The sequence below is a fragment of the Indicator indicator genome, chromosome 14, assembly GCF_027791375.1.
Source record: "Indicator indicator isolate 239-I01 chromosome 14, UM_Iind_1.1, whole genome shotgun sequence".
NCBI classification, from domain to species: Eukaryota; Metazoa; Chordata; class Aves; order Piciformes; family Indicatoridae; genus Indicator; species Indicator indicator.
This window is the reverse complement of record NC_072023.1, coordinates 10,845,945-10,868,759: the sequence shown is the minus strand read 5'-3', so window position 1 is coordinate 10,868,759 and position 22,815 is coordinate 10,845,945. Positions and strand designations below refer to the sequence as shown.

The 22,815-nt window shown below is 41.4% G+C and overlaps 2 protein-coding genes across 3 annotated transcripts in view; one reads left to right on the top strand and one right to left on the bottom strand.

Annotated features, from left to right (window-relative positions):
* Positions 1–17,121, top strand: part of TIMP3 (TIMP metallopeptidase inhibitor 3) — a 36,143-nt gene extending 19,022 nt beyond the window's left edge. Inside the window, exons 2-5 of the mRNA XM_054387009.1 lie at positions 8,640–8,722; positions 14,921–15,032; positions 15,697–15,818; positions 16,639–17,121. Coding sequence (XP_054242984.1) covers positions 8,640–8,722; positions 14,921–15,032; positions 15,697–15,818; positions 16,639–16,836 — 515 coding nt within the window. The 3' untranslated portion in view covers positions 16,837–17,121. The remainder of the gene's footprint in view (positions 1–8,639; positions 8,723–14,920; positions 15,033–15,696; positions 15,819–16,638) is intronic.
* Positions 1–22,815, bottom strand: part of SYN3 (synapsin III) — a 172,290-nt gene that overhangs the window by 103,511 nt on the left and 45,964 nt on the right. The window lies entirely within an intron of this gene.

Here is a 22,815-nt window from a genome sequence, read left to right as displayed (position 1 = left end):
GGCTTTGTTCTTTAATCAGAGCCCATGACCTCAAGGAGTAAAAGTTTGCCCTAAGTGAATCAGGATGGGATATCTGTGACTGTAGTAGGTTCCCTAAAATACCACTTGATCCATTTTAGTCACTTGTTCTTGTAGTTTATTATTATGATCTATGGAAATGGAACATCAGCCTGTGTTGCAACTGTGTCAAAAAATCACAGGCAAAGGACCTGTTTTCTCCTTGCAGAGGCTGCTCTCCTAACTGTACTTCTTTAGGCAATCTCTCTCTCCATTTTATGCTCCAATTTACTTGCCATGGTACTGCTCACTTGATGGTTTGGGAAATGATCAATGCCAGATGCACATTCCTTTCAGGCAGTAAATGCTTCTGCAGCAGTAAGTCATGTGCACCAGCTCCTTGTTTCATTAAAATCGCATATGGTTTCCATTTGCCTCTAATTGATCTCACTTCAGCTCTGCCATAGTCTCCCAAGTGGAATGCTTAGACCTGTGGCTCTTTCAAACAATTCCAAACAGCAATGATAAACCAGAGCCTTCTCACTCTCAGCCTGGCTTCCCCTTGTCCTGTATGTACGGGGTCTAGAAATACTTGATCTTGGAACTGAGGACTGAGTTAAGTCTTATTGCACAAATCTCATGCAGTCCAAAAGACAAGGAAAAAGGTGTTTTGAGATGAGCATTGTCTGACCAACTTTGAGTCATACGCTGGTTATTTTTATCCACTGTTGTAAGCTGGCTTTTGAAATGCTTTTGTGTGTTGGTTTTGACAACCATCTTTCCAACACTCCTAACCTTAGCTGAAAGCAGTTCCTTCTTTGGCAGTTGTCAGGCAAAATACACTCTGCTGGAAACATCCCTTTGAGAGAGGTGCAAGGTACCTCTCTCCTGCACTCTGTTCATTAGGCACTCCTTTGCCCTTCCTCCACTTACATCACTTTCCTTTCCTTTCCTTTCCACTGAAACTTACCTACCACCTTTTGCCTTTAGCCTTAATTGAACTTTCAGTAACTAGTTAAAAATCATTTAAGTGGAAATTAAAAAAAGCCTCCCAGAAAGGAGCCAGAAATTGCTAGTTGGCATGAATGGCATTGGTTTCTCTTATTTTACCAGAGGTGTCTCACAGCTGAAGGCACAATTATTATGTAGTCTGCAGAGCCTCTGCTTGCTTACATCTGTAGCAAACCTGGAATGTGATTTGTTGATGCAAGCTGTGAGACTAACTTAGCAATGCATGATCTCCTGTGACTCAACTCATCTCTGCCTGTTCTAGCTAATCTCTTGGGCCTACTTGGCTTCCCTGAGTTTAGTAGATGTAATAGCTTCTAACAACAGGCTTTAAGTTGTTTTTTTTTCTTCCTTTAGCTTCTCTGTGTTTATCACAAGGTATTTCCTGAAGCTAGTTTCCCTTAGCATGAAACATACTATCTACAAATGGATGTGAAAGGTTCTACTTGTAAATGCATATAAATGCATTTTAGAGCTTCCTTTCTTCCTCTTCCTGTCAATCTTTTCCCTCCATCCTCCAACAGAGTGTCTGGGTATGATGGGAAAGCACTGGAATCAGTATCAGGAATTAGATGCAGGGCAACTGAAGAGTCTTCAACCAAAGTGCATACAGGAACTTGAATGAAGTGTATGGGAGAGAATTTCCAAGTTTCTTATCTAACAGAGACCTCTCCATTCTCTCTGATTCTAATGTGTTTCAAATGGAGTTTAGAATTCTATAGGGTGAGAAGCATCTTATGGGGAGGAAGAAAAATGCTTGCTCCTGCTGTCATCAGAAAAAAATTATCCAGTTAATACCCTGCAGGTGAAATGGCAAGCCCAAACTAATTTCTGTGTGCTTTATGCAACCTTGTGTCTTTAATTTGTGGTCTTGCTGAGAGTATTAATTTTTCATACTTTCTGAAGTGATGGGAGGTCTGATGCAATCATAGTTTCGTATGAAAGAGCTGTATCACTCTTTATTTTGCAGTGTTGGAAGTCAAGCATTACAGAGTGTTGTGCAGACTTCTCAGTGGCAAGGAAATCTGCAGGGATGGGGAACCTGGTTAATCTTTAGCAAACGTTCTGCTGTTATACCACAGACAGGGAATGGTTTTTGGACCTGTAAAACAAAGGCCAAAAGTAAATGTCATAGTTTTGGGTAGAAAATTAGAAGGAAAGATACCTGGGTGCCCTGCTGCCTTGTTTTTATTTAGACTTTTATTGTTAGTCAAAATGTTCTAACAGGCTTGCTGGAGTAAGCACAAGGGCCTTTCCACTGTGATGTTTGATGGGTGTCAAGTAGGTGACCTTTCTGAAAGTGCTCTCAGGAGCACTGACTAAAAAGGCAAGAAGTCAAGATTTGGACTGCCAATAATGGAAGCTAGCTTGTTGGTGAGGATAAGGAGATGAAGGGAGCCAGCAGTGAACCTCTTGCTTCACCATCATTTTTGCTTCCTTGATGAGGTTCTCTAGTGATGCTGTGTAATAGCACAGCTGTATTTGACTTCCTGCAAGACAAAGCAAAAGAGATTTGCTTTGCTCTTGTGGCTTTGGCTGGAGGTCATGATAGAATGGGGCAAGAGAAAGCTCATGTGTTTTTTCAGCCTTACTGTGCTTTGCAAGAAGCTTTCAAATTAAGTACTCTAATTTGTGTAATAATTTGGTTATGTAAGTGGAGGTGACTTTCAGTACAGACAGATCATCAAACAGACTGGAAACTTGTATCTATTTTTCACCCTCTTTGTGAATCCTTTGCTGTCATCAGCATTTCCCTTTCTGTTCTGCTTTGCTCTGGAAGTGGGGCAGTGGGTGAGAGGCTGTTTCTTGTCCCCCTTCCAAAGCAAGCCCCACCCACTTGCTGCTCATAGAAGTCTACAGCCACCAGGCAATTTAATAGAGCTTTCCAAGAGGCTGCACATAGTTGGGCCAGACTTCCAGTCCAAAGGACATAATCCAGTTGTAGTTATGGCCCTCTGTTTTTAGGGAGGCCAAGAGTGTTGCTAATAATGGCTAACAGATCTGCTGGGGAAGTGAGAAAAGGAATGTGGCTTATGAGAGTGAGCAAGACAGACAGTTATGTCTTTTTTTCCAGCACCATTAGCACCAATGCTTGAAAATCTGTGTGGAAAAGAAACCTGCCTTGACCAGGTTAGGAGATGCCCCCATGAATACCAGAATAAACTAGTACCTCAGTGGTGTGCTGGGTATGCTCAGGAGTCCTGAATGTGACAGCTGCCTTAGCCCTATGTGATGTGAGCCCTCCAGCTTGTACCAGCACAGTAAGGAGTTTTTGTGACAGGCTGAATGAGAGAGCTGCTAGAAAAGTTGGTAAACAGTAAGCTGCCCCTGGAAGTATAGTCTTGTAGGAAGCCTCTTGTATAGTCTTTGGATGACTAAAATGTCAGCCTTCCTTGGCATGTCCCATGTTTAGTGTCAAGGCAACGTTTCCAAGTGCACCATTCTAGTGGAGGTTGGTTTTGCTGTCCAGTTGTTGGTGTAGCTGGTGGTTTCAGGATAGAAGGAGCCTTTCTTCAGCTTCCTGGTCATGTTGCTGCTCCCCACATATTTTATTTTGCTGCTATTTGGGTGTCAAAGAATGGACAGGGCCAATAACTTGGCCCCTGTGTCCCCATTAGTAAACAACATGAATCCTCCATATCCTTCACTTAAATGCAGTAAGTATGCATCTCGACCAAATTCCTCACTTAAAAGTACTTGTATTGCACACCAATAAAATAAATCCTTGAAGCAATGAGAAGTATAGCACTTGTTGCTCTCCTCAGCCACTCATGATAATTTGTCCCAAGGGAAATGGCTTTGGAGCAAATGCTGGTCCCTAAAGGGGGTATGCCTCCACTTAACGTGCTGTTTATGGATGGCAGCCAGCCCACTTGCATGAAAGCATCTGATCCTCGTGGTGCAGTTGGACACACAACTGGGATTAGTGGTGTTAGCTTCTGCATGCACCGCTGCCCTCTGGTTATCGGCAGGTGAGATTTGTGATGGTGTCACCATCTAGTGGCTGGCCCCCATAAAGGACACAAGCTGGACTCAGCTAAGGCAGCTGATACCTTTGCTTTTCAATTGGGAAAAAGCTGCTACACATAGAGTAGCAAGTGTGTTCCTGGATGAAGGGACTTGGTAATTACAAGTCTTTTCACCACGTTGTTTCCTCAGCTTGGCAAGTTCTTGTCATAATCTCACATGTCCATTTCCCTCACATTGGTCATTGCTTGTTTGTTTACTCCTTGCCTAACTCTTCTGCTATCTCAGCTATAAAGCCAGTCTCCTCTTCTACTCCATATCTTACCTTTAGGCCTATTCTTCTTATGAAACCTTAAGAAAATAACCTCACAGAGGGTAAGGGCTGAAGGTGAAGAGTACTTGAGTTACATACATCTACATTTGGGCAAATACAAGTGCATAAAGGACCTTCTTCTCTTATGCCCATACTGATTTGCTTGCCTTTGTAAGACCTCATCCAGTGACATTTGGAAAAGATGGAATTGTTTTTGTGTAAGTGTGTGTGTATCCATGCATGTGCAGACAGTTGCACCATGCTAGAGTGCTAGTGAAATACAAAGCATTTGCTAGTCCTGTAGCAAACCTGAGCCATCTTTCTTTTCCTAAGCACTAAGCCTGCTTACATTAAAAAAAAAAAAAAAAGAAGGGCTGAGGGTGCAAGGGAAAAGAATTAAATTAATAATTTGTAAGTACCTTGCTGTTTTCTCCTCTTCAAATCATGGCATAGCTGCCATGCTTATCTTATCAAAATTTATATCCTCATCTAATTTAACTTTTCATAAATAATTACAAATCACTCATGAGACCTTGCCAACTGCTTCAGTCCCACAAAGTGACCTGACTTGAAACCCCAAAGTACTGAGAAACATTCATCTTGAAGTATTTTCATAGGCAATACATCAAAGGAATTGTGGTTTAAAAATATGCAGCTATTTTGGTGACCACTTGTGTGGGATAAAGTTTCCCATCAGTAATAGCAAGACTGTAATAGAGTTTCAAGGAGAAGGAAGGAGTTCAGAGGAGCAGTCACAGCACCTTTTACCTCATTCTGCTGCAGCAATAGGAGTCCTCAGAAGTAAACAGTTGACTTTGTTAACACAGATTGAATTTGCAGCAGAAATACCGTAAATGTCTTCTACTTTGCAGAGGGTGAAAAATTCCTTTGGTAGGTATACATGACCCCCACTCAGTTAGGAGCAATGTGCTTTATCTTCTGACTAGATGTGAAGAGTGGTCCAACAGTACAGCTGGTGAGTGGCAGTTTGAAGGAGCAAAGATAGGAACTGGGAAATGTGTGGCTGCAGATCTGCAGCTTGGAGCTGTGTTCTGGGCAGACTCTCATGTGGAGGCCTAGAGTGATGAAGCTGGACATGAAAGAGCAACCTCTGAGCAGTTCTGTCCATCCAGCATTTCTCTTCAGTTAACCAGATATATCTAATCCTCAAGGGGTGGGATTTTAAGCTTCACAAAGTACAGGAGGTAGACTTGAGTTGGAGTATCCTCTGCTTCTTGGCCAACAGCTTGACTTTTCCTTTAATATGGGAATATTGGGACAGAATAGGTTCTTTGTTCATTCCTAGCTTTTTGGTAAAGGAAGAAACTTACCTAGAAAAGTTACTGTCTGGGTGATAAAAGCAACTTCTCTGAGATGCAGAGTGGTTGACCTATTTACAACAAGCTTGAAGTGACAGCCCACACTATAGCTTCTCATGTTTTTTTTACTAGATGAATTTACCAGGACAGTTGTTACTCTCTAATTTTGCTGGGAAACAATAATATGAAAATGCAGATCCTTCCACCTGCCTGCAAGAATAGCTTTAGTTGAAATTGTGATACTTTTATGTGCTAATGTAGATATGCTTTTGGAATCTTTGGTCCTGTGGTGAAGCTGTTGATTAGTCTGTAAATCAAAGTTAGTTTCTTTCTGAAGTGGCTGTGCTACTCTGGCTAGAAGTGAAAGGGCTGCCAAGCCAGCAGTAAAGCACGTGAAGAAAATGGGCTCTTAGATTTTAGGGGGGTGCCTGACATCTCTTAAGTTGTGTTCTGGTTTGGAAACTCTAGTGTTGTGCAGTACTGCTTTTTAGTGTCTTTCTTATCGTTGTCAACAAGATAGAAGATTTCATTGTTGATTTCAGATGTCTTGGGCAATCCACATTTTTCAGTTTCAGTGTGTCAGATACACAGTAGATGAAGATAAGCCTTTCAACACTGTGTTTCATACTCCAGCATTAGTGAAGTGCCCTGGAATTGATGAAGCCTTGAAGAAATTGTTTCTCATTGACCCTTAGGTAGTCTGTTTTTTGTAACTGCATTGCTGGTTGTGGTGGCTGGGGCAACAAATTGGAAGAGCTTAGTCCTCTAGGTTCTTCCTTCAAAGCCTGAACAATTTGTTAAATAGAAGTAATACTATTACGCTGGCTTTTACTTCCATTGGATAATAGAGGTTACCAAAAAAAAAATAAGAATGAAGTTTTACACTCAATGAATGAAAGTTTTGTTGGCCCTTTGAATTGAAGCCAGCAAGACTGTCTTACCTAGGCTTAAAATTTATTAGACAAGTCTGGCTGAAGCATAGGGTATAGATCAGAGCAGAGTGAGTTTGTCTTCATTTCACACCATCCTTGTGGAAAAAGCTCCAGGAACTGATGTGTATAACCAGACCTGTCTCTTTCTTTAAGTCTGTTCTTCAGATTATTCAGAAAGCTGGGACAAGGTTTTTGCACTACTAATTTGGTCTAGGTATTGAACAAAAACTTAGCCTCTTCTTTTCCCCACTTCTTCGTGTTTGAAGTGTACATGAGCTAAAAAACAACAAAGTGCTGGTTGAATGTTTTATATACCTAGCAAAATGGATGCCTGAAGTGTGTCGCTGTAATGCAAATAATAACTCATTGTGTTTTCCTGCTTGCAGAGGAGTACCTCCACCTTTTTGTCTCTCCCTTCCATGCCTTCCTGCCTTTTTAATGAATTGTTTTCTGTGATGCATTTATATGATATATTCCTCAAAGCACAGATGCTACAAAAGATTGCTGTGAAAGCAGTACCTCTGTCTGTGCAGGGGGTTACAATCAGGGCTTTCATAGTCTCAGAGGAAATGATGTATGTGGTCCGTTTTAGCTGCTGGATTTCAGTAGTCTGGAACCACTGGGCCATATATTCAGCAGATGTGCATTGTTTGCAATGGTTCACCAATGCAAGCTTTATGCAGAAGTAGCTGATGTTCTCTCTTCCTCAAAAAAGGAGTGCCTGAGGGATTTATGTCAACTATAAATTGTCAGTCGTGTTATGAGTATGTTGCTGCCTTTGAATTATTCTGCTGGAATAATTTGCATAGCCCTTGGAATGGGAAGCCTGATGAGTAAGATTTTAGGTGGGCTTTAAATGGTCATATTGTAATTTTGATTGATGGAATTTCAAATTCCTTGGTTTATTTTTTATTTTAGTCCTGGTGTTTGTACGAGTGGCATTTGGGGTACAGGTTTTTCTAACAGTGATCCTTATCCTTCCCAGAGTTGTTGCTCTTCAATCTTATTTTCTGTAGCTTGTGTAAAAATTTAAGCCACTTCTGGTGCTTGATAATGTGATAGAATTGCTGTAGGAGAGTGGACTTTAAGTGAATAATGTCTGCCCTGGCACTAAGCTTTGCTCATCTACTGAGATGAACAGGTGACTGCAGACCTTTTTGAAAGATGATTGATGGAATAATAAGGGTTTCTGTGGAATACTCCAAAAGTAGGTGAGCAGGAGAACTCTTACCTTAACTACTGGCTGTAAACCCCTCATTAGATTTAGATGAGGGATTTAACATCCTTATCTATAATGGCTTGGGCTCATTTGGCATTGCTGTGGGGTCGAGGTATCTGTGTCAGGCTGGATGCTGCATACACACCTGCACACACCCCCTCCTCTTGTGTATCCAGAAAGAAATAAAGAGCAGTGCATGTAAGGTCTGATGGGTCAACTGCAGTTTGTCATCCAGGTGGTTTCTGGCTGGCCTGGCAGCTTTCACTGTAGATTTGATGGTTGCTGAACAATCTGGTTTTGCACAATAGCCGTTTGCTTAAGGTTCCCATTTGTTGGGAGTTTTGTGGTATCTGAATGGTGACAGCTGTAATATGGAATATTCCATTGTGTTCCAATATACTGTGTTGCTGTGGTTATTGGGAAACAGAAGCTATACACTGGACACTCAAGGAACAATTTAAAAGAAGTATCCTGTTGAACATCATTCCCTATGTTGATATCTAAGATGTTAAATACGAAAGTCATGCCAATGGCTTGATACAAAGATTTTAACCTGTCTTGGACCCAGCTGTAGCCTGCTTTGCAGATTTTAGTGTGATTTCAACACAAATAATGCTTGTTTTTATTCTTCATGCAGAACTGGATTTCCTCTGAATAAATTCTTGCTTTGGCCTCCCATTTTCCATGCCTTTGCTAGGTGTGACGTTTAGTATAAATTGAAAAGAAGGTTAGCCTGGAGTTCTGTTTTATTTCACAGAATGATTTACCTGTTTTGTGGTTTTTTTTGTGTTTGTTTTTTTTTTTTTCTTCTGAAGTGGAGAGCCTAGCCTCAATGTTGCATAAAGTTGTTTACAGTTTGTTGTATTTTTCCTCTTTTCTGCCAGTGATCAGAGCTAAAGTTGTGGGGAAGAAGCTGATGAAAGATGGACCGTTTGGAACGATGCGATACACGGTCAAGCAGATGAAGGTATGTTTGCAGATGTTTCACACAGGCTTGCAGATATGGTAATGCTTCTAATTAATATGTGCAATTACAAACAGAGTTTGCATACTTAGAATAATAGCACCTCAACTGTCTGTATTGATCAGCCAGAATGGAAAGTAACCAGGAATTGGTAGAAATTTGCCTGGGGAGGGAAATGGAGCAGAAAGGATCATTCCAGACATACAATGCTGAATACTTGAATTCTTCCTTTATTTTTTAAATTTCTGGTAGTAAAAGGTGCCAGATGGGCTTCTCTGGATACTGGAGTTCTGTTTGTGTTCAACACCTAGTGTTAGACTGTGAAAATGCAAGCTTTTCCATGCAGCACTTCCATTAAATCCAAGATGTGGTCCAGGTAGGGGGTCTGCCAGCCTTGAGAGAGTGGTCTTTCATCTCCTCTTTCCTTACATTCTTTGTGACCACCAGTTAAAACTATGACATTTTTTTCCATGTACAGAAAAAAATGAAAGTTGTACAGTGAAGTCTTTCTATAAAACTAAATAAACCACTGCAGCTTTCAAACAGCTCAGAAGAGTTGTTAAGTACTGACACAAAGGTGAAAAGAGGTAGATCCCCTACATCAGTTGTCTGGTTTCTCTGGTTCTTGTCTTCAGAGCTCTAATTCTTTGCTGTACAAACTGCACTCAACCTGCTGCTTTGGATTTTTTAGTTTTTTGTTTTTTTTTTCTTTTTTCCCCCTTAAACCAACCCTTTGTTATGTAATGCTAAAATTCAGCCCTAGATTGTTTTTCTTGGCTATGCCATTCCAGTCATAAGACTGGTTTATGTCTTTAACAAAAAAAAAAAAAAAAAAAAAAAGGAAAGAAAGGGAATGGAAAAGCTTGGCAGAGACTGCAGAAATCTGAAACATATTAGACAAAGTAAAAGTTCAGAAAAGAACCAGTCATTTGCCTGCCTTGTAACAGTAACTCTCTTTATAAGGCAGTTTATAGCTAAGCACGAAAGCTGGGAGGAGGAGAGGCAAAGCCTGTTTCATAAGCTGTCGCAAAACCGCACACAGAGCCAAATCTGGGCCTGGCATGGCTCTTCCACTAGAGTGGAATGCTTGCACTCTGAGTAAGAGGGCATGAGGTGCTGGGCTTAATCTCCTTGATATTATAAAATAGCTTTTAAGATTCAAAGGAAAAAAAAAATCTATTTGGTGGTTAACTCGTATTTGTAAAAGAAATAAAAAAAAAAAGGTCACTGGTTATGTTGGCACCAGTGAGACAATGCTGCACTTTTTTCTTTTCTTTTTTTTTTTTTTTTTTTAAAAAAACTTTAGTTTTTTCTTCTTTGACAGTCCCTGGCCTCATCAGGCTTGCAGCACTCTGTGCTGTTCATATCCAGTTTTGTCACTCTCCAGCTCAGCAAGTATACTGCATTTCACAAAACTACTCAATGCCCACAAGTCCCAGTGGCTTCAACTTCTGTTTTTCTGATTTCATCCAGATCTTCCCAAGACCTCTACTTTTCTCTTCTACTAAGAGTTTTGTACTTCCTGTCTAACACATGACCAAGTTCTGTTCATGATCTACAATAACAGTAGTCCCCAAAATTACTTCCTACCCTTTACCAACTGTACCACTAGCCTCTCTCCTGACTAATGATGCTGCTTGCCCCCTGGTCAGACAGTGAGCTGCAGTGTCAGATCGCTGGAACAGCATTAAGCCTTCCTCCTCTGACCCTAGGAGCTTGTAGCAGTGTCTCTGCTTCAAATAGAAAAGGATTCTGTGGGTCTGCTGGCATTTGGGGGAACATAAGCCCAGACAAGGTGAGCATGTTGAGTAGAGCAGCGACCACTTTTTAGTCAACAAACACCATCGTGTCAGTCTTTAAATAAGATGCTTGAGCCTGTCCTGGGTGTTTTCATTGAGTTATTCTCCATCAGATACTGCAGATACTGCAGGAATCTGCCATGTCCTCCTGCTGAGAGCAAAAGAGAACAATTGCCTTTTTACAGGAGCAGTTCCAGAGTGTTTTATTAGGAAGCTGCTTGCCCCAGAAAAGCAAGAGTGATTTTGAAGGGGAAACCGTGTTCTTCAAACTGCCTCTATGCCTGCTACATAGATAGTGGGCTGGTGAGATGTTGCATTACATGTTTAACTGTGACCTTTGGCAAGAAGGAACCTGAAGCAGTCAAAGTGCTCAGTAGAACTGGAATGTCCGGAGGACATAGTTCTTGATAAACAAACAAACCAAATGTCTTCTTTGAAACCCTGCTGTCTTTGCTGAGCTGGAGACTTCAGTCTAAAGAGGAATTCAGCTCCGTACAGTGGGGGAGATCAGAATGATACAGCAAATCTCTCCCTTCCTTGCCCCAATGAAAGCTGACTGTCCTCCTGATGAAAAGAAAACTGAGGAGGCTTATGGCTCTGCACAGCTGCATGGGAACAACTCTAAAGATAAAATTAACATGTCAGTGGTTTTTGACCACCTATAAAACTGTATGCACCTGCAGTTGAAAAATAAACAAGCCATTTATCAGAGTGCACTGTGAAAAGCACTGAGCGCCTTAAAATGCAACAAACAATCTTTGTATTTCTTACATGGGTTCCTTAGAGTTTGCTGTGGCTGATTCTGCTCTAGCTAATGCTCCTTAAACGCGTTGCTGAATTTCACAATTAAACCAGCTTGGGTCCTGGAGTGGAGCACAAGGTCAGCCCACAGGCATAGAACAGTGCCAGGCTTTCTAGTGTTCAGCCTTGTTGTCTGAAAAGGCCTTGTGCTTTTTCAAGCAACCTCTGCCTCCTCCCACTGCTTTCTTAAATAATAATTTAAGAACATTTCAAGATGACATGTTGGAATCTGCACAGGATTGGTCTAACCCCTGCGTGTTCTGTGATACTGTAGCGCGTTCTGAGAATGACCCAAACCTATTTCGGGAAGCTGCAAAGGAAACAAGGAGATAAGATATTTCACTCCATGTGCACAAATAGCCCTGGTTGACCATGGCAGCACTCTGCACAGGCTGCCAGAAGCAAGGAGGCTTTCCTCGGTTTGTTGCTAATCTGTAAAACGAGTCTAAGAGGTGAAATGTGATAGTCCGAAGAGGAAAGAAGTGGGGTGGGATTAATTCAGTTTAATTTTAGACAGACTAAAATGAGATGTTGAGTCTTTCCTACTCTCTTGATTGTCAATGGAGAGAGACAGGAGCCACCAAAGTGTAATCCAGCCCACCAGTCGTAGACAGCTATTTTAGGATGGGTTGAGTTGTTCTGGAGGTGCCTGTTCTTGGCATTTGACCAGAGAGGATGATTAATTCAGGTGGAGCACCTCAATTTTAGGTAGCTGAATGTTAGGCAGGATTACTTTAAACCTTGGAGTCTAGTGCAAGCTCACATGGGAAGGACAGGAGGAGAAACAATGTATCACAGAGTGAATGTAGTCATGCAACAGGAACCATCAGGAAGATTTGCATATGTGTTTCTGAGGCAGTATGGAGGCTGCTAAGGGGAATGCTGACACAGCTGGAAATAGAGCGGCACTGGCAAACACCACCGTGTGCTGCTTGCTAATAACTTTGTTCCCTGTCATTATGCTTCTGAAAATATACATCTGTGGTGACAGGGGGACTCTGAGGGTAGCAGTTAGGAGAGAGGCTAGCTTTTATGGTTGGTTTTCTTCTGACTGGTCTAATAGCACTTCCAGGATATTTTGTGTATCCAGAAATAATCCTTAAGGTATTGTTCTGTTTGTTTTGAGAGAAGGTATCAGTAGGAGATTCCCCCTTCCCAAATCTTCTTTATCTTCCCCTGAGAACCAAAGTCATGGTGAATTTTCTTCAGCCATCAGAGTATGTGACAGGCCCTGTCTGCTCCCAGCACTGGGTCAATTAGTGTGACAGTTGCTAGTATCAATGAAGGTCACTGAAGGATGAGCTGAAGTGCTTTTTGAGAAGCTGCACATGCTTCCTTCAGCCACCCTTACAGTGGTGTCCTTGATGGTCATGTGGACAGGAAATTAGGTCCAGAAGCTGAAAACCCCAGTTCAGTATGACTAGTTACTTCAAAAGCAGTCATGTTGAGCTTGATGGTGCAGCAGATGAGGGAGGAGTGACAGCTGTGAAGGTCCCATAGGAAGGGTCTGAGCAGCTTCTCAGAGCAATTAGTTTAGCTTATATTCTGCAAAGGGGAGACTGTGCTTAAAGTGCCTCTGTGCATGTGTAAACTTTATAGCACAGATACTTAATTAGCCCAACACTACTTGGATGTTAGCATTCTGAGTGACAGATCACTTGTACTGCACATGCAAAGCATACAACTCTCTGCAGAGTAGATAATTCCCTGCCTGGAGAGACTGGGGAGCCCCAGCTGTTATCTTAGCTACTCTTATCTGCTTAGATACTGTAATCATAGCTTCTTGGTGTGACACCCATTAGAATAGGGTCTGAACATGTGAACTGTGTTCTATGTGTTTTCCTCATAGTACCCTGGGGAAGCAAGGCAGAACTGTTCTGCAGATGAGGAGCAAAAGTGTACTGAGGACTAAATCAAGAACAAACAATATGCTTGTGCCAGAGCCTAGATCTCTAGCTGTCTTGAGCATAATTGAAAACTATGAGTAGATAATCCTATACCCAGAAAATTTAGGGATAAAGTAGAGGGTATGCAAGGTTCAGATCTTTCATATTCAGTGAAAGGCTTTACTCACTTACAGAGGCAATGGTGTATTCCAGAAGTGATCTGTGGGCTGGGTGTAGAAGAAAGGATGGAAAATGCAAACTCTTTAGCACTCTTTTACTGTACCCAGCAGAGCTGTTACTGAGTGGTGATGCTGGTATAAGATTGTGCTGATTTGGAATAATACAACTAAGGAGAACAAAAACCTGGCAGACATTCCATGGATGCCCAGAAGATAGTTTGACCTCTCAGCATAGCAGAAATAGTAGTAGTTTTTTATATTTTTATATGCAGTATTTGGTCTAGCATGAAATCCATTAAATCAACAGATGTTCTTTCAGAAAGAAAAAGGCTTGTTGTTTCTAAAGGTAGTGGGGGAGTAGTGAAATGCTCTGGAATAACAGGGGACTTAAGGAAATAGAATATTGCATGGAGGAGAATACCACAGCTTAAGTGGTACAGCAGCAAGGATCTACAGCTCTGGGTTAATTGCTTGGGGTTGGGTTTTTTTGTTTGGCTGGGTTTTTTTGCCTTGCTTTAGTATGAGGCACTGAGTGTGAATGTGCTCTGTGACAGAGAAAAGGATAGGCTAGGAAATACTGTAAAGGTAACCAGATTTTAAAGATGAAGTTTTCAGAAGAATCCTCCTCAGTGTTTCAAAAATAGGATGTGTTTGATTTGGTCCAACGTACACGTGCAGCGGTTGTTTCATTGCTGTGCACAGACTTCATTATTCTACTAACAGATGGACATGAGTTTCCCTAAATTGCAGTGGTAAGGTCAGGTCAGATAGGGACACATGCTAATTTCTGACTGAATCCAACTGCCAGTATGTCTGTGGGTTCATATTTCAATTAAACTGAACTGTAAGAAAGCTTATGAAAGAGGAGGAGTGTAGAGGGCTTATGTGTACATGATATTTTCTTTATGGTACTCATCAATACTGAGCTAATTTTAGGAGATGGGGTAGAATTCTATTTATATATTCATTTAGTTAGAGAAACATTAAATCCTTGCTGAAGTCAGCAGGAGTGGCATATGCTAGGCATTTGAGAAGGTGGTGTCTGGCTTGGTGACTTAGGTTGAGCGCCAAAGGTTTGAAACTCTTAGAGCAGCAACACTGGAAAATAGGCTCATTGTTTCAAAGAAAAATCCCTTAGTTTGGAAGAAATTGTTTAAATCACATGAAGGAGAAAGATTCCAAGCCTGAACTAATTTAATTTCTCTGTAATTATGAGCTATAGAAGGGAAAGAAACGTCCAGGAAGTTGGCAGAGCTTGCAGTGTTGGCGCTTTGCTCACTCAGTGCCACTGGAACTAATGCGAGTGGGGAAAGAGTGGTCCCTGTGCTGAATTGCAATGCTGTGTTAGCAGGTGGATATTCTGCTTTACCACCAGCAGAATTCCACCAGAGTACAGCTAGTGCCACTAGTTCTTCACTCTTGTAAACACTAAAAGTTCACTGCTTACCACCACAGTCTAGAAATGTAGATCTGAAAGAATCTAAGTGAAAAGTTGTCCTTGTAAGATATCTTAAAGCATTTTTATTCTTTCTCTAGATGTACAGGGGCTTCCAGATAATGCCACATGTTCAGTACATCTACACAGAAGCTTCTGAGAGTCTTTGTGGGGTCAAGCTGGAAGTCAACAAATACCAATACCTGATTACAGGTAAAGGACAGTGTACTTTTTCATAATCAAAATGTTCTGTACATACACTGGCTAAGGACATGAGCAGCTGCGTAGACAGCTCTGTATGCATCTTTCTAAGTGTTAAGATTACCAACAGTATTTTGCTATTCAGTACTCCTTAATGCTGAGAATCATTTTACTCTCTAGATTGCTGTCTCTTTCCTAAAGTATCCCTTATACCCAGTGATGTTGTGACAAATATGCCATATGACAGTCCACAGCTGTCAATTCATACCTGAGCTGGCATGTCTGCTGCAGGGAACTGATTGCTACTTGGGTATGCTAGAAATGGACAGTCCCTTTTGGAATGAGCTGGAGAAATGTGGGCTGCTGAGATGGGGCAATGCAAGGAGATAGAGATGTGGCAGTTGCCAAGTGTTTCTAGTAAAGGTGTCAATTCACTTTGCTCTGTGGTTGAAAGGAACTTGACAACATTACTCACCTGCATGTTGCTGGTACTTACAGCTGGCACAACACTTTTAATTTACAGAAATGTTGTGATCTTGCTGGCCAGAAATCCCTGAACCAGTTAATAAAAAGAAAGCAGTTACTGAGCAGTGACTGAAGCCAAACATATTGAGAGCATTAGCAATCTCAGGAAACGAGAAAAGTGCTAACTTGTGACCATGTCTCTGTTTTCCAGGCCGTGTGTATGAAGGGAAGGTTTACACTGGCCTGTGCAACTGGTATGAGAAATGGGACCGGCTGACTCTGTCCCAGCGTAAAGGACTGAACCACCGCTATCATCTGGGCTGTGGGTGCAAGGTAAGTGCATCTCTCATTAGGTGCTGGTAGGACATTCAAACCCTAGAACTCCGCTTCCCCTGGCTGATGATACCAATGATGCTGCTGAATAGCCAGAGAGAGAAACAGAGGATCATAATTTTTACGGGGTGAAAGTAGTGCTGAGACCAGAGAAGAGACAATCTAATAAAAATGCAGTCTGTGCCTTTTTAATGCCCTGTTGGAGCTAATTGGGGTTAGGCAAGGCTCTCAGAATCCATGCAAGAACCATTTGCAGGTGAAGGAAATCAGGTAGCAGAGGTTTGGAGAGATAGGACCAGCTGTTTTCCTGTATAAACGTTTAGATTGCTCAAAACCTCACAGCCTGGCACTGGCACTAAAATGTTTGTTTGTGGGCCCAGGCCTACGAAAACATAGAATCAGTCAGGGTTGGAAGGGACCACAAGGATCATCTATAGTTCCAGCCCCCCTGCCATGGGCAGAGACACCTCACACTAGATCAGGCTGGCCAGAGCCTCATCTAGCCTGGCCTTAAGCACCTCCAGGGATGGGGCTTCAACCACCTCTCTGGACAATCCATTCCAGGCTCTCACCACTCTCATGGTGAAAAACTTCTTCCATAGACACAAGCTCAGCTTTTCTGCACCTGAAAAGCCCTTTAGACCCTGTGTATGTGAAGCTAAGCACTTGCTTATGTACTTACTGAGCTGAGGCTGAATTTTGGGTTAGTAAGCAAGGTTTAAGGGAGTGGAATTTTGAATCCCTTGTCTCTGATAAAAAGGCATTTTATATAACGTTGTTCTTCCATGTGGCCTGACCTGATTTCTCTTTACAATTGCAGATCAGGCCCTGCTACTATTTGCCCTGCTTTGCAACCTCCAAGAATGAGTGTATTTGGACAGACATGCTCTCCAACTTTGGCCACTCAGGATACCAAGCAAAGCACTATGCCTGCATCCAGAGGGTGGAAGGTTACTGCAGCTGGTACAGAGGATGGGCACCTCCAGATAAAACGATAATCAATGCCACAGATCCTTGAGCATGCTATCCCTTCCTTATCTCCCCTCTCCCTTACTTGTGGCTGGTCTTCCTTCGGACATTAACTCTTACCAGATGATGATGATGATGACAATGAAATTAGTGCCTGTTTTCATGCAAATTTTAGCACTTCGAACACTTAAAGAAAATGGAGAGGGAAAAAAAAAAAGAAAGAAAAAAGTCTGTGCTACCTTACTGAATTTGTAATCACCTTTTCCATTTTTGTGATACCACTCATTCTGATCAGACAACATTTGGGAGCTTACTTTTGCACACCAGAGGGAAAAATGGGAGGGGGAAAAAGAAAAAAAAAAAAAGGAAGAAAGATGGAGCTCTTGCTCTCTCTTACATGTATCATTAGCTGTGGCAATATAATCTCTATTTTTTTAGGAAAACAAAGATCTGAAAACTCTGCCACTTAGGCACTGTACTCTTCTATGCGCTGGCTTCCTGTTACTCCCTCCTCATGCACTAAGTGCTGAAAATATGTGGACAAATCTATTTGAAGGAAAACAGGTTTCATTAATCTGATTGGCAAATGAAACAAACTGAAAAGAAACCCAGCCTAAACTCTGGAAAAAAAAAAAAGATGTCCAAAATAAATCCTCCTATATGGGAAAGATTGGCAATGTGATTGACTCCAGGAGGGTGAGAATTGACCTGGTGCATCTGACCATAACATCTGGTAACAGCACTGTTTGACTGATTGTCCTACCTAAGTCAGTCACAGTCTGAATGCAACAGCACATTTGAAATTCTGGCTTTTCCTTGGAACAAGAGAGAGACTATTTTTGTATTTTTGTTGTTGTTTAAAAAAGCCCCATCCCCTGTGTTTTGGGAGGTAAATGCACCTACAGCAGAGCAGAACATCCTGTTTTGAGCAGCACTGGCTGCTGAAATTTTTGCAGCTTAGCTTCAACAGCAAAACCAGCTTGTGAACACCTTAAACCAAACAGATGCAAAAATGCCAACTGTAAATCAATCACATGTAAGAGGGAAAGGGGAGACTTGCTAGAGCTCTTACTATTAAAAAAAAAATCTATTGCCAAAATAGTGTTTTGCTGAACTAAGATGTATATACATATAATGACATAAGCTATTTTTGTCAGGATGTGGAATTTCTTTTTTTTTTTTTTGTGTTATAAACAAAAGAATGGTTTGTTTGTGTTTTAAAGACAGAAATATTGACATTCCGAGTCAGTGAGTTGTTTCTAAGATATTCAAGCTCCAGTGTATCTGCAGTAGTAGCTACAGTCATTGTTTCCTCTGTATGTCCTTGCATCACAGTTCCTCCTCCTGCAGCTACACTAGCTGGGTTTGTTTATATAGTGAAAGGAAGTGTGTGTGGGGGCTAGGCATGGAAAAGTGGTCTCCTAATAAGTGCTGGCTGAGATCATAAAATTTCAGCTGCCCAGAGGATTACTTCTGTGTCAAGTGCTGTGTTTCCCTCTAGGCACTGTTAAGCATAACTGCATATGCTCATGCTATGTCCTGCAGTGATGTGGGAGGAGGAACTTTACTGTCTTGTGCTTTGCTGTTGACTGGAGAAGTTTTTTTGTTTTGGTTTGGTGTTTTTTTTTTTTAATTAAGAAAACTATAATATAATTTTTCCTATCAAATAAAAGTATTTTAAGTTTTAATGATGGTGAAGAAGGGGTGCTGACAAAATGGGTGACTGAGGTTTGGATGGGGAGGGCTTGGGCAGGGAGATTATGCTTAACTTCATTTTTGTATTATTATGATTATTTATCTTAAGTTTCCATATATCTTCAGTTCATTCCACTTAGAAAGCAGAGCTGCCACCGGCAGGAAAAAGTATTGCAGTGATTCCAGCTTGGGGTAATACAGCATTTTACAGTCAGTGACCTCAATTACTGAGAGTTGTTTGGGACCTCTTTGCCAAATGGAAAGGAAAAGGTGGCTGAGATGGCCCCTGATACGTTTCTATGTTCCTTGTGTGCTACCAGAGCTCTGTGAGAGGTACATCCCATGAAATGCCGTGTTTGCTAGAGATGTATTGTTGCAGCAAAAAGCACATAACTTGCTTTCTAACATGAACTTGGAAGGGCATTTTCAGAGGTGGTGTAAGAGGTGCCTGGGTCTGATGTGTTTTGGATTTTTTTTGTCAGCAGCTCTGAATGGCATGGCAGCACAAAACACATTGAAAGGCTGTTGGGCTTGGAACACTTCTCAGAAGTCCTCTTCCCTGTGACTACTCCTAAATTAAGGGTTGGAGATAAGAGGGAGAGTAGGGTGCTTTGCAGCATCCGTCATAGGATCAGGTGGTGTGTCAGAAGGTTGCCCCTTTTTGCAGAATACAGGGTTGGGTTTTAGGCACAGTGAAGCAATCTGCAAGCTGTGCATGGCTGATAAAAATCTCTGAAGGTCACTGAGGGCAGAGTGAAGCCAGCTTTGCCAGCCTCACTGTTTGCATTCTGTGGAGTTGGCATCACTGGAGATGGCCCTCCTGAAGCTCAAGGCGACTTTGCAAAACTGGTGTCTCTTTGAGCTGCAGCCACCTTTCACAGCTTTGGAAGGCTAAATGAAAATGCTCCTTGATGCAGTGAAGTGTTGATTTGAATTTTCATTAAGCCGCAGCTCTGCATACTTTACTTGTCACTGATTCATTTAGCTAGCTGAGACATCACAGTATTGCACTCGAATTATTGTGAAAATATTTGCATTCTAATACTATGAGGACTTGTGTCCCTAAGTAGGATATAATGTAGCTATGTGCTTTGTAAACAACAGGTGTGTTATCAGAAAATGAAGTGTATTACCTATTTTATACTGCAGACAGTAAAATATTTCTGAGATGCAGACAGCTAAAGGGGCAGGGGTGGGGGTTTGGTAGCAAATCTTTCCCCTTGCTGTGTAAGGAAACAATTGTTAAGGCTTTTTAAAATGTGGAGCCAAAAGGAGGGGGAAGAATCCAGTAAAAATACATTTCTTTTGGGAGGCTTCTTAGTTTTGTTTCTGTGCATTCTATCAAGGACATGTATTTGTTGGGCTAAGCTTTAGCTTGTCCTTGGGTTAAGAACCCAGCTGAAGGCTCCCTTGAAGTGGGATGGAGCCATTAAATGCATTGAAAAGGCTCTAACTCAGACTCAAAACACTTCTTCCTTTCTACCTGCTCTCCTTTCCTTTGTCTTACTAAGTCACTCCTGCCTGCCAGTGGGCAAAACTCTCTCCCTCGTTACAGCAGACAATACAGTATGTGGGAACACCAGCCATGGAGATGTGAGGAGGCAGGTGTGAAGTTCTCCCCAGAATGCTAGGCTGTGGAGCATGGCTCACAGCAGCACAAATACCTTCCTGTCACCTCTGACATGCTCCTTGCTTCGTCCTATAAGCTAAGGTCAGAGGAACTATTAGTGGCACAGCTTATGTGAGCACACCGTCTGGACATGCACAGGATGAGAGTTTCTCCCTCCTTTCCATGCTTTAAATATAACAACATTATTAGAAGTACTTTTTAAAATGCATAGCTCATTTCTAGACTGTTGCTGTTTGCTGTCTCATTTATAGATATTTTTTCTTATTTGCTTCAGAGTGTTTGTTTTTCTCCTTTAGCATTAAAAAAACTATGAAAAATATATTGAAGGTTTAGCAAAGTTGGATGTGATTTTCATTTCCCAAAATGGAGGGGCAGAGAGCAAGAGACCTGTGCATGGTGTGCCTTGAATAAAGTCCTGGTGTGGGAGGCTTCTCCTTCCCCTGTATGGGACAAAACTGCCATTTTAGGTCTAAATTTCCCATGTTACATGGCCCTTTAGTTAGGACTGTTCTAAAACCTAAAAATATCACTGTATCCCATTCTTCCTTGGCTGGAGTGAAATTCTACCTCACAGTGATGGGAAACATACTGGGTTTTTTTTCTATAGTAAAGACTGTTTGAAGGAAAGTCCTCTATGGGAACAAGTTTCCGTTCTTTCAGATGCCTCTGGAAGTGTGTCTTATAAATTATAGCTTAGAAGGGCAGAATGAAATGCAGGGAACTGCAAATTAGTATTACTTCTTATATATTTTTTTTCCCCAGTCTTGAGAAAAATCTTACAAATCCACAAAACATTTGCTGCTGCTTTGCCTGTACTGGCTTCTCCTTCTCTCTGACACTGTCCTTCCTTCATAGAGCCACTCTGCTGTTCCTGATAGTCATGGAAACTTGGGGAGGGAACCAAACTCGTGTGAAAAATCTTTTCCAGAAGGAATGTATTTGTTGCTAAATTTTCTAGCACTGTTTACAGTTTTCCTCCATGTTATTTATAAATTTTATATTCAGTGAATGTATATTGTCTTTTAAGGTAATGTTGCATAATGTTCACTTTTTATAGTGTCCTTTTATTCTAAACAGTAAAGTGGTTTTATTTCTATCACAGACATTCTGTCTCTGCTTCACTTATATTAGTTTTTGTCCACTTCAGATGCACACAAATTCATTTGCAAGTGGATGTATTAATTTCTTTCCTTTTCTTGATAATGTTTTATTTGGCCCAAAGCAGATATTCCACCTTTGGCAATTCCTGTGCTTTGGCAAAGATCCCTTGGGCAGCTCTTCCTTCTTTTTAAGAGGTTGATCTCTAAGAATTGTTGTTGGGGTCACAAGCCCAGGAGAGGTGAAAATTGCTTCTGAAGTGAATGAATCCTGCTTTTTAACCGTCCGTAGGGGGTCACTACAGAGCAAGGCAGTCATCATGGCTTAGAACAGGGCCATTAGCAGGGCCTTAGAACAGTTGCCAGACTCATCACTGGGTGGAGGGTTGAGAGGCACATGCCTGTGACAAAGGCAAGAGAGATGAATCTTTCTGATCTTTTCTGCTGTGAAATGTCATAGTCCTCTCTTTAGGCTTATTGTTTCAGGCTGGTTAAAAATGCCATGTCATGAGAAGGAAGCTTTCAGGCAAAATATTTTCAGCTAAATTAAAATGCTCATGAAGATGAGCCTACTGCTACAAGTTTCCTCTCTCTCTCACTTTTATTTCAGGAAAATCTCTTCCCTGCATAGACGAAAGATTTTTGTATCCATTCTCTGTTTAAGTCAAAGGTTTAGAAAGTAAGTGTTGGAAAGCTGTGGACATAGAAGAATGAGGATCTCTTATGTGAGAATTTCATTGCAGCCATCAAAGGATCACAGCGTTTTTTATGAGTGCTATCTGGTATTGCTTGAAAATGCCTCCAAGAAGGGGAAGAAAAGGGGAAAGGAGAATCATTATATTCCCACCTGAGATATGGATAAGCACAGTGGGCAAGCAACTTTCACAGGTACTTGGTGAAGTGATGACTGCACTGGAGCTTGCCTGGTGTCAGCACTTGCCCTCTCAGTCCCCCACAGCCCAGGGTATGGTGAAGATGCACCCAAAAAGATCTCAAGAAGTTAAATAGATTCATTCTGTGAGGCAGACCCCCCACCTGGAAAGAGCTGGCCTGAATTTGCCCAAGTAGATTGTTGCTTGTGTAAATATTTGGAAAGCAACTGATTTAAACCAGATTATGCAAGCTTGCACATCAACAATGGTGTTTGTGTTCAGATGAAATGATCTACAGTTTAAAAAGGTTCTTGTATTCTTTTGGAAGTAAGCAATAGCATCTCTAAGTAGGTGATCAGTTATAAAGATGACAAATATGTGAAACCAAAGTACAGTGCTGGTAACAAATGCATTTCCATGCTGAGGGATCAAGAGTCACATTTCCAGATGAGAAAAATATGCTAAGACTGCCAGCTAACATATTTGCAATGAAAACCTCAATCAAATCTTCCAGTCTTGAAGTGATGGTCAGACAAAGTCACAACTGTTCTGAAGGAACATGTCACAAAATCCTCTTTATAAGATCAGCAGGGATTAAACACAACAGATTTTATCAACTCATTTGTCTTAGAAGTCACCAACCAACTGTCACACAGTATTTAAGGATCACCCATTGCTCTGTCTTGAATGGTAATGCAGCTCTTACCACTGTGTTACTTCACAGCATTGCACGT